General features: G+C 41.6%; 1 protein-coding gene across 1 annotated transcript in view; it reads right to left on the reverse strand.

Moving 5' to 3' along the window:
* Nucleotides 1–1,410: 1,410 nt before the first annotated feature.
* The window catches only part of DERA (deoxyribose-phosphate aldolase), a 46,994-nt gene continuing 36,172 nt past the window's right edge, over nt 1,411–12,232 (reverse strand). The window contains exons 7-9 of the mRNA XM_030961061.1: nt 10,525–10,637; nt 5,633–5,782; nt 1,411–3,759 (exon numbers count right to left, since the gene is read on the reverse strand). Coding sequence (XP_030816921.1) covers nt 3,703–3,759; nt 5,633–5,782; nt 10,525–10,637 — 320 coding nt within the window. The 3' untranslated portion in view covers nt 1,411–3,702. The remainder of the gene's footprint in view (nt 3,760–5,632; nt 5,783–10,524; nt 10,638–12,232) is intronic.

The following is a 12,232-nucleotide window of genomic DNA, read 5'->3' on the forward strand; positions in this document are numbered from 1 at the left end:
GGCATGTTGCATCTAAATAAAAGCAGTTTCCTCCTTTTACTCCTATCCCACACAATACATATCATCCAGCTGTGATTTCAGCAAAAGCTCACCAAGATTTGAATAAAACTTGCTGTTGCTGTTCGTGGGGTTTTTTCCTCCCCAAGAGAGGCAAGGAGCCAAAGTTCCGAGTGAGCAAAATAAAATTAAAAGTAGATTCAGTTTTTTCTGTCTCAGTGGCATGTGCTATGGTATATAATGTATGTTCCCTGCTTCACAAAGGAAATTAAAGAATGAACTATATGACTGATGAAATAAAGATATCAAAGTATTTCTTGCCCCAGCTGATATGTGCACTCCACATATAATTACTATTTAATATCTTTGTTTCCTACAAACCAGGAAAAAAGCTTACCCTCTCACACAATTCCCTCTTCTAGTAAATAAGCTGATGCAGAATATTCTAGATTTGCAGCTTCTACTTTACTTTCTTCTTGAATTTATTCTCTTCTTCACAAAGTAATGTGGTCTACAAAATGAAGCTATTTAAAATCCTAAATGAATAAGTGTTACAAAAATAATAAATTAGTATACAAGACTGACTTGCACAAAACATATGTTACACTCTGAAATATATTTAGACACGAGTGCATAATTGCCTGTTCCTTTTCTAATGGCCTGAAGCACAGAACTAAATGTGAACTTTTCCCAAAGTCTGTGCAGTGATGGAGCACTGCACCCTCCACACTTCCCAGGAGTTCAGGTGCTGCCTGCAGCCTCCACAAACTTCAGCTGAAGGCCACAGCTGAAGAGCAGCAGGAAAAAGATGGGACAGATGGAAAAAAGGGTGGTGAAGGGCTGGGGTGAAGGGCAGCAAGCCCAGGAGCCCACACTGTGAGCACTCCCAGCTCCTTGGGAGTGGGAATGAAGATCCTGCCATGCCACCTCCAACCTCAGCTCAGAAATGAAGGGAAGCCCTGTCCTTGGCTCTCTCAGTGCTGGCACAAGCCCAGGAATGCTCCTGGCCCTGCCCAGCAGCCCCTCTGAGCTCAGCTCAGCTGGTCTCCAGCCCTGCCCCATCCCAGGATGGATCCCACACCTGCTCAGGGGCAGCAGGCCCCTGGAGTGGCCCCTTGGATAGGCCTGGTCTCTTGCTGCTCCTGGTGGCATTCCTGGCCCAGGTTCAAGCCCTCTCACCCCCCAGGGCTGCCAGCAGGGTAATTGTTGGCTGGTACCAGCAGCTTCTGCAGGAGGGCTGAGAGACAAGGCTCTGGTGGCCCATAGATATTGTGAATATAACTTCAATCACCATGGAGTTAAACAAAGACAACCAATTGCTCTGAAACACTGAGCCTTCTGCTCACTCCTCGAAAAAGAACAACCTCCAAACCAGAATCATCTTTATTTGGATGTGTTTACAGACCCTGTTGCTTTTTTTTTTTGACAAAAGGTTTCAACAGAAAAAATGTACAAACTACATTCCAGTCCAGCTTCTGTAAACACAGAGAAGTTTGGAGTTGCACAGTATTTCACATAGGTGTGTTTTAACATTCATGGAGAAGGGAAGTGGCTATCCTCAACTCTTCAGGAACCTCTCCCTCTGCAAACAGAGCTGTCACCCCTGGAGTCACCACCAGCAGCCCACGTGCACACCAAAACTGCTGACAGAATTTCTCCTGGCAACTTCTTTCATCAGCACAGCTCCCATGGAGACAGTGAGGCTGTTCTGAGACTTGCCTTACACAGTGAGGTGGCAAAGTTGGACCTCCATTCATTTTAAGGTACTACACAGAGTCCTCCACCTACAAACTAAAGCATCTCCAAAAAAAATAGTTTTTATCGTCACCCTAATGACAAGTGACAACATAAAAAGTGTGGTTTGCAAGTGGCCTTACTTCCCACTATGACAGTATGGACATTTATAACATTTAATAACATTTATAGAGCTTGAGCTAAACAGCAGCAAAATCCAGTGTGTGGTGGCTGGGAGGGCACAGCAGAGGGTCAGACTGGCACAAACCTGGTGGCAGCTGACTTCTTGTAACAGGCTCTGTATTTCTGAAAGCTCACAGCAGAATTTTCCCCTCCATGTGCAGACAGGCACTTGGATTTTTCCTTGATGAAATTGGCAATGAAATCAGAAGGAAAACTCATGGTAAAAGTGGGCCATTTTCAGGAAAACAAACGTGAAAACAGAGTCACAGCTCAGCCTCACTTTCTTTGTTGAGACCTAAAGCAGAAAAAGACTGAAAGCCTTGGATGAACTATTTCCTGAGAAATTAAGGCTCATTTTTAATCCTGAGCACTTCATATAAGGTTTTGCTTTCTGTATATGTTGTTTTTCTTGATTTTTCTCCCCCTAATCAGCTTTCCTATCTGTCCAAGGTTTTTTGTAGCACTCTAGTGATTCAGGTGGTACAACCAGATAAATAACAGAGTTATTATCTTTATAATAAATCTCTTTGTAATAAATGCACCTTGTAGCTTGATTTACAGCAAAATCCTCCTCCTCCTCTCACTTCCATGATGAGACCTACTTAAGTCAGTAAGACTAGTCATGATGATAAGATAATTAAGTTTTTAGTACAACTCTGGTTAGTGAGCAGAATGCAGTTCTGATAAAATGAATCTACCAGCTCCAGTCTGATATTCAAAAGGTGTTGGTGATTTGGGTATTGTTCTTAATGTGCTCTGAAAAAAGCATTTTTTTTTTTACATTAAAGAATGAAACCCTGTATAGGACACAATTCAGATCATCTTTTAAATTCATGTATTTCTTTTGGAATGGCAAAGTTGAAGTTCAGCCAGCCTAGCAGTGACACCTGCAAACTGACAGTCAACCCCCCTACATTAAAATGGAAAGATTTGCATGAATGTGTTTTAAAATGACAGGAGACAGGAATTGGAGCTTCTAAGCAAGTTAGACTAAAATTTTAAGAGTGAAATGCCTAAAAATAGGCCCCTGAATGCATAGTTAGGCACCTATATAGAGACTGCTTGATTTTCAGTTGTTCTGATCACCCAGAGCTCCCATTAACTTCAGGAGCAACTGTGGATACTCAGCTGTTCTAGAAATCAAGCCACTTTTATTCAAGGGTCTAAATATGGATGTCTGTGCCCAAGTTTGGGGGGGAAAATAGAAAAAAATAAAAAAGAGGTCTGGTTGGCTTTTTTTTTTTTTTGCTACAGAAGAGATTTGATAAAAGAGAAATAATAGCCAAGTTTCATTCTTCTTTCCCCTTACAATGCCAGGGACTGAATCAACAGAAGAATTAATAGTGCAACACATCTGTGCCAGAAGATTTTGTCTGAGGTGAATGGAAATCTATTCCAAGATCAGTAGCTCTTAATTAGCAATCTGAAACATTCCATACATATTTCATATTCTGAGAATGCAAAGTGTTACCAGGCCACCTAAATCTTTTTCATAGTATTTCAGTGTTGCCATTAATAAGCTTTTCAGGCTGGTCTGAGGAACTTTGCAAGATTAACTTTGCAAATCTGTATGTATTAACTATTTAACTGTTTCAGAAATGCCACTTTTTTCTGCTTTTGGATCAAGTACAACCAGCAGACTTGAGCATATTTTTAAATACCATGAACTATGAAGAAGGGAGAATTAGGCCTTTAATTCTATCATATGCACTTGGTTGTCAGAAGTCTTCTGAATGCTGTTTGCTTAAAGTCCTCTTTTGTAAAAGTAATCCTGAGTTGGTTTTGTGTCTAAGCCATTGCCAGATCATGCTGAAGTGGGTAAGAGCCAGTCACATGATAGAAAATCTGCAAGAAAAAAAGAAAATTTATGATGGAATTATATATGACTATAAAGCTGTGAGTGTCAAGGAAGTAACAAATTAAAGGCATGCCAGATGAGGATGATAGATATTTGTTTGTGTGTGTGCATAAAATATGCTGTAATACCCGTTAATATATTTTTGTTTGTAGAATATGAACTAAGGGTTCTTGCTGCTGTGTCTGGAAGGAAAAAGCAAAAAGCAAAGACTCTTGCTGCTCTTAGCTAAGATTTCAAAAAGAGCCAGGTGGAAGCCAATGCTTTCCTCTGGCATCTGGTTTTGACTCTTTCAGTATGATTGTTTTATTGAATATAATGACTGGGACATTTTATCTTCCATATTTTCAGACAGCATAGAACAGCAAGAGCTTTGGTCATGGCTGGGGCATTTGTGCAATTCCTGGCAGATAAAAGATAAAACCCTTAAGAAATCAGAACAAATGGTGCAACACAATCACTGGCTGTGTTCTAACACCCAGCAGCGACGGCAGTGGCAAAGAGAAAGCTCATGCTGCTCTGTCATAACCAGGGACATAATTTTAGGTCAAGAGTGAGGCAGAGGGAGCAAGACAATATTATTCTCATTGCAGGAGTGAGCCAGGGGTTTTCAGCAGTCATGAATATTAACCTGACATCTCTAAGCTGTTCTTAGAACATTTCTTAAAACATGTCAGTATTTCAATTGCTAGGAAATGTGAGGAAAGGGAAAAGACTGGTGATTCTGTCCTCCCCCAAAGCCCCTATACCTCATGTTTTCCCAGCAGCAGCAACAGGATAATGACTCTCAGATATTTTTCTTGGTAAAAGGTAATATCACCTCCTCTCCAGGGTTTAATGAACATGGAAGTCAGGACCAAAAGCCTTCATGTTTTGGTAGTTCCTATAACACTACACTGTTCCCAGTTACACTGCATCCTTTGGGGTTGATACCCTGTGCCACCGATGTAGATCATGGATACATAGGTCAGAATCTTTCTTCCCACTGGGAGCTTCTTCCCCAGGAAACAGCCAACATGTGAAAAATCCTCTGTCAGCAGCACCCATACGTAGGATGAGATGTGCCTTTCTCCACAGGATGGAAACACACCATGAGGAGTTGTGGCACAGTGACACAGGGGTCTGTGAGGCTCAGTCACACCTGGGAGTGAAGAGCAGAGCACTGCCAATGTGTGGCATTCACATTCCCTGAACTGAGAGGGACATACTTCTCTCTCTCCCAGGATTTTTCCTGGGAAGGCAGTGAGAAGCACAGAGAAAAGAAGAGAAAAACAATTTTGATCTCTATTCAGTGCTCTTGTTGTTTTGCACATGTGGAATGTGTTATGGAGATAGTTTACCCAAAGTGATTTGGTTAATTGGACACAGGTGAATGTTGTATTAGCCAATCACTCAAAGCTGTGTCCTGACTGTCTCAGATAGTCACAGGTTTTTCTTTAGTATAGTACAGTGTCTCTTTAGTATGTAATTTAATATAGTATTAGTGTAATATAGTATAGTTTTAATAAAGCAATTTTCAGCCTCCTGAATCACAGAGTCAGAGCACATTATTCCCAGTGTAGGGGGCTCCCAGCATCGATAGCCATGCATTTGAAAAGACTGTACATGTACAAACTGAGCCCTTTTTGCCCCAATTTTGTAAAATTTTACACTTCAAGCATGGCCTAGACCATGACCAGCTGCCCCAGCATCAGAGCCCTAGATGTCTGGGGCAGCTCAAACTTAAAGAAGCACAGAGCTGGAAGTGAACCTGTCACTAATAATGAATTAGAGGGATGTTCCATTTCTGCAGAAGCAGTAAGCCAGCACTTTTAGAAAGAATACTTTTGTTGTTCATGAGTTGTGGAGCTGCCAACAACCAACCTGCTGCTCAATGTCTCCCAGTAAACTACTGGCACCCAGGCGGAAGAGCTCTGGGGTCAGCCACTCCACTCCCAGCTCCTCCTTCACCAGCATGAGCCAGGTAATTGCTTCCTTGGCTGTCCTAATGCCCCCTGCAGGTTTAAATCCAACCTTTTGAGAGAAAGAAAGAAAAAAAAAAGTTCAATACACATTTTCATCCATCAGCAACCCTAGAAGAGCAATCAATGTTTGTAGAGCTGCAGTTCTCAAAGTGCCTGTGATGTAACAGCTCCACCTGGGAAGGACCTGAGTAAGAGCCTGGAGAGAGATGAAGGACTTCAGGTGGCTCTTCAAAATGCAGTTTATTGTATCCAAGACGTTACAGCAGTCCAGGGTCACGGGTGACAGAGCCTGTGCCTACAGCTGTCAGCTCCAGCTGCAGGCAGGCCTGGAGACCCTCTAATTCTGGTTACATTGCATTATATACTTTTCTTTGCTGAGCATCAAGAACCAATCTATACCTTTACTTTTACCCATAGCCTATCATAACTACAATCATTACCATATTACGGTTAATACTATCCAATCACATGAGTTATTATGTTACAGTTTAAGCTTAAAGTTTTTCAGTTTTCTTGCAGTGGAAAATTGTTAGACCTTTTTTCTACTTGCCACATTGACATGTCTTGTTTGCCTGTGGTATCTTTCTGCTTGGTAAAGACAACTTTTTGGTTTTGGTCAGCTTATCCTTTGCTCTAAGTCATCAAACCTCTTTCCAAATTGACTTAACATTTGTTTCCTTAGTTGCCCAGCAAGACTGGCTCAGCAATTCTCAATTTACACGTCTATTATTCTTCTATCTCAAAACTTGCTTCCATCTCTATTCCGTTCTCAGGTTCTACATTCAGAGAGCTTTCTGCCAAGCAAATATATCTGTGAAACTTTCTTGTCAAAGTATCCTCCTTCCCAACTGCAAACAGCACAAGGTCTGGGCTAGAACTGGGAGCTACCAAGCCTCAGCCATCACTGCCAAAGATAACATTTTCATCCTGAGGGAGCAATGCTTCTGACCCCTGTGCACTTCCTCAGGAGCTGGGCTTGAGGTCTAATGGGAGCACTTTGCCTCTAGAACAAGGGATTTAGGCAGCACAGGGATATCTACATAATCACATAGTGCCCACCTCATCATCACCTACTGCCAATCTAATTCCAAATACAGAACAATAAATATACAACAATAACATAACTCTAAAGATGCTGAATGTGAGGTGGCTGGCTCGTGGGCAGCAGTGAGAACTGGCTGTGTTTTATAAAAAGCCTGTGCAACATAGTTACACATGATTTGGCTGTGCATTCAAACCTAACAGAGGTTTGATTTTCACTAATATTTTCTAAATGGGAATTAAATTATGTCTGTCTTTATCAAAAATTGAAAGGTCTGTGCTTCACCACAGGCTGGGTGTGCTTTCAGTCCCTCTGTGTGGGATGTGTGTCATATCTGAAGGTGAACTGCCATGTCTGCTAAGGCACAAACACCAAGTAAAACTTATCTTTGAGGTAAATGTCTGGAATCCCATGATGGACCTGCTGTGCACTTGGCATGCTCCCCTAATGCCAGTCCTTTGGTTATGTGCCATTTAAACACAAGACAGAGCTTGTGACACTCAGCTATCAAACCCCTCATCAAAAATGCCAAAATGTTGGCCTGTAGCAGGCACCTAAACTCTTGAAAAGCAAGGGGATTCAGGAAAAATTCTTCCTGTATAAAAAAGAGGTAAATCTGAACAACACACTGATTCTTCCTATGTTTCCTTCTGCCTTTACATTCTGCAAGAATTATCATTTTGTTTTTGTATTCAAGCTCTCAAAACCTCACTGCACTGAGGATTTCTTTGTGCCTTATGGACGTAATAGTGGAATCAGAAAGTATCTTTTTAAAAATGTGTTTGGTAATCTTTTTTATATAGTGATTTCAGGACCAAAAAACACAGAGTAAATCCTTCTCTCATGCTGGAGCATTGTGATAATGGCATATTTCCAATAAGATTAAAAGGAACAAAAGCAGGAAAAGCTTGATAAATCCAAGCCATGAAAACTGTGGTTTTGTGGATGGACAAATAGATGTGTGAATGTATGCATACATCTGTTAATGTTAGACTTCCAAAAAGAATTTAAAGCCCAGCAACTGGAAAAGCATCTTCTAGATAATAAGCAAAACCAGTTGGAATGTGCTTTCCCTCAGGAAGAGAAATTCTAATGAAATTTGAATTTAGATTTCTTCCTAGAAATACGACGTCTCTTTGAGATAATCTGTGGCAAAAACAAGTGAAACAGAGTTAATAAGAGAATTAAAACCATCATTCAGAAGTCCTTCCCCTTTCAGCAGATTCTGAAAGCTCTTTTCTTTGCAAAAAAGCTGACAAAGACAAGCCTGTCCTCTCCTCCATTTACCAGCTTTCCAAACAGCACATCTGACTGCCATAAAAACGTAAAAAGGAAGGGGGGTTGGAATTTAATTCAAGAGCAGTACAAAGTCCAGCTACCACTTTCCTGCTGTTTCACAGTATTTCATTATTTTGCTTAATAAGTTCATCTCCTCAAGAATTTTCTCTTCACCTTACATTATTAAAAGTAATAAGTTTTTCTGGATTGGGGGTTTTCCCAACAGAAAAACCAATTTATGTATGTCCTTCAATAATGACAGGAAAAGATTATTTCCCATTATATTGCACACTTTTCATATCACCACCACAGCTTATCAGTCAATAAATGTTACTCTGCAACTTGTTCCTTTCCTTGAAGAAGTTTAATTTCTGTATTAACCTGCTTTTCCCAGGCAACGCCTTGCTAGAAAGCATCCCTACAGCAGCAAAATTAGTTTGTTAAAGAAACCATTTAGAAATTTCTTGTCACTGATAATATTGTCTTCAGTTAATAAAAGTACATGAAGTCGGTTTACATCTAATTCACTGGCACACACATGCACACGGACACAAGCACTTACTCTTAATAACACATTTCATACCACGAATGCCTCCTTTGAAAGCAAAAGGTGAATTCAACATTTATATCAAATTATGGGGACAAAGCTGGGCTAATGCAGCTTGTGGCACCCAGCACTGGTGCCCAGGGGGGGTCTGCCCCAGGGATCTGCCTCACCTGGGGCACTGATGGTGCTCCCACAGAAACAAGGCCATTGGAGCTGCTCCAATTATTGGGTGGCAGAGAGAGAGGCAGGAGGTGAAAGGGGGAGTGGGCACTGTTGGGAAGGATGAAAGTTTGACAAGAAAGCTCACAGATATGTGTGCTTGGCAGAAAGATTTTTGAATGAAGAGTCTGATGAAGGAATAGAGATGGAAGCAAGTTTTGATATAGAAGAAAAGAATTGCTGTGCCAGTCTTACTGGATAACCAAGGAGGCAAAGGGTAGGTTAATTAGAAGGGGGTTTTTATGTCTTAGAGCAAAGGATAAACCCACCTCAAACAAGAAGATGCTTTTACCAAGCAGAAAGACAGCACAGGCAAACAAGTCAGCAAATGTTGCAAGTAGAAAAAATGTCTCAGAATTTTCCACTGCAAGAAAACTGAATAACAACTTCTAGCTTAAAATGTAATGTACTGACTTTTAGTGGTCGGAGAATAGTTACATGAATATGGTAATTACAGTAGTTATGATAGGCTGTAGATAAAAGTTAAGGTGTAGATTGGTTCTACTGTATTGAGATGCTCAGCAAAGTATATAATGTAATGTAACCAAAAGAAAAGTCTATAATGCATTGTAACCAAAACCAAAGGGTCTCCAGGCCTGCCTGCAGCTGGAGCTGACAGCTGTAGGCACAGGCTCTGTCACCGACCACCCTGGACTGCTGTAACATCTTGGACACAATAAACTGCATTTTGAAGACCTACCTGGAGTCCTGCATCTCTCATTTCAGCTCTTACAGGGACAGCCCAGGGATCCATGCTGGCCTCATCTAGATGGCTACAGAGAGTGGATGGACACACCTCCAACCTGGTGCCCTACATTCCTAAGGCTCTGACAGCCCCTGAAGCCTTCTCAGCTCCCATCCCACTGCTCATCCCACCTGCTGACACTGACACCACCTGCAGAGGGGACAGAAGGAGAAGCTGGAGAGGAGGGAAAGGCGGCCAAAAATGGGGAGAGGCTCTTAGCTGGAGATATGCCTCCTGCCCTGGTGCTGAAGGTGAGGACAAAGCCCACTGCTGAACACCAGCACCAGATCCAAATTGCAGCCCCCACCTGCCCATGGAAAAAGGAAGTGAGAGGCGGCTTAAACTCTCCTGAGAATCTCCTCCTTTTTCAAAAAGATGAATGCACAGACAGTTCATCCCTGGCTTTGCTGTACGTTCCCCTTTTCTCCACTGACCTCACCTGACAGTGACCTGATCAATAAACATTAAGTACCAGGATATAATGTTCTTCCAACCCCTGTTTCCCCTCTCCTTCCTTCCATCCCAGGCAATGGGATACAGCTGGATCTGCCTCCTTGTCCTCTTGGAAAACCTCTCTGGCAAGGGAGGAAAGAGCAGAATGTATCCCTTGGGTTGCCAGGACAAAGTCGGAAAACGCAGTTGTGTACATTGGACAGACTCGATGGCTCTGCATTTGTATAGCTCTGCTGATGTTTTTGGGAGCATGTCAGCCACTATCAGCCCTGTTATTAATGGGCATGACCACCTAAATAGCGAAAAAAAATTTAAATCCAGATGCAGCAGGAAAGGCTTTGATCGCACAAGGTTTTACGGAATGAAGTAAGAGTTCTTCAAGGGAGAAAACACAAAAGTAAAAAAGAAAAAAAATAATATTAGAATATTAAAGTCAATTCTATTACATTCTTATTTCTTTGTGAGTGAGCCTGTTTAGTTAATTTTTACAGAGGAAATGAGACCTACCTTGTAGCCAGTTTGCCAGTAGTACTCCTTAATGGCTCGCATCATGACTACGCCAACGGGAAAGGTCGCGTTTTCCACCTCCTTTCCTGTAGATGTCTTTATGAAATCAGAACCTGAAAGGAAATAAAATGTTTTATAACATTTAAACGTTTTATAACAGTTTTAGAACAAGGGTCCCTCTGCACATACAGGTTCACAGCCTCAAAGATGCCCTCCTGCTTCACAGCAATTCTGAAGCATTCTTTTACACATATGTCCCTGTGGTGTATATAAATCAACATTTTAGTATTTCCACCAGGATCTTTGAGAATAGAAATTATTTGCATCAGGTTTTTTTCATTTAACTTCACATCTACTTGGTCTCAGGTCTGACAGTCTGCTATTGTATCTCCTGCAGCTGTTTTTAAGAGAAGGGAAAGATATCTCATATGTGTTTACTAAACCAGCTGTGTAACACTGTAAACCAAAGGAAAACTCCCCTTTTATGCATTTAGCAATTGTAACATTGCAAGTTACTATAGTTAAATCCACAGTTTTATTTAATGCAGCAACAAGGTCAAAACATCTGTGTTCTTTAAAAAACAAGAGTTAGCCTTGGCTTATTTTTTTCCTGTTTTCTCACTGGTGAATAATATTCTCCAGTGCCTGCCTTAATACTTTCCAACATTCTTGTGTATTATTGCTGTTCTGCCTTGGCTTGAAAGAAATCCTGAAGCATAGTGTAACAAAAAGCTAAGAAACTAACAAAAAATATAATGTGCCTTGCAGGGCATGATCCAGCATTGACAGAACACAATGACAAAACTTCTTTAATTTCATTAGGACGCACTTCACCCCTAGGAACCTACTTCTTAGAAAAGGTGTACTGTGGGATCATTAATTATCAAAAGTAATTGGGAGAAGAAGAGGGATAATTCAAACATCATGTAGTAGTGCATCATCCACTTAAGTCAATTGGAACTGCATCTGCTTCCACTTCAAATTTGGCTTGGGGTCCGTTTTGTCTCTCATGTGAATGATGATGCCTCTACAACATCCCCTGGAGGAGGGGAGGGAAGTTTCAGCACTGGCTCCAAGCAAGGAGTTGCCTTGACTACGTTGTGTGAGCTGCAGCACAGTGCAGAGAGAGCCTCCCTGATGGCACAGCTGATGGGCACGCAGCTGGGGCTCAGCCTGAGGGCAAGGCAGCACAAAGCCAGGCGTGCTCCTCTGGCTTTAAGCACAACCAAATGGCACCACCAACTCTGGGGTTTCTGAGAACACACAGTTTTCTCTGTAGGCTTCCTGACCAGGCACCATGTCAGCCCAGTGGTGGTTCAATTGCACCCTCCTGTGACAGCTCCCATTCTGGAGAGAAACAGCAATTTGCAAGAAAGGTCCCAATTCCACAGAAAGCGCAATGTGCAAAAGAGGCAATTAATAGTTGATAGGGCTTTGCAGAGAATGGAGCACACAGGAGACACAATTGACTTGCACATTTCAGAGCTACTCCCTTCCAGAGAGACACCACGGACATCTGATAGTCACATTAAAACAAGGAGCAGTGCAAGTGTAACTTCAACATCACCAAATTATATTTTTAATTTCCCTTTCGAAATGTAGCACTTAAAGTCCTTCAGTGCAATACTTCTCATTTTTTCTGCTATAAGGTAAGTCAAAGCTTTTATAAGTCTTATAATTACAAGTCTCTATGGTACAGTTTCATTAA

This window comes from Camarhynchus parvulus, chromosome 1A (genome assembly GCF_901933205.1).
Source record: "Camarhynchus parvulus chromosome 1A, STF_HiC, whole genome shotgun sequence".
Classification (NCBI taxonomy): domain Eukaryota; kingdom Metazoa; phylum Chordata; class Aves; order Passeriformes; family Thraupidae; genus Camarhynchus; species Camarhynchus parvulus.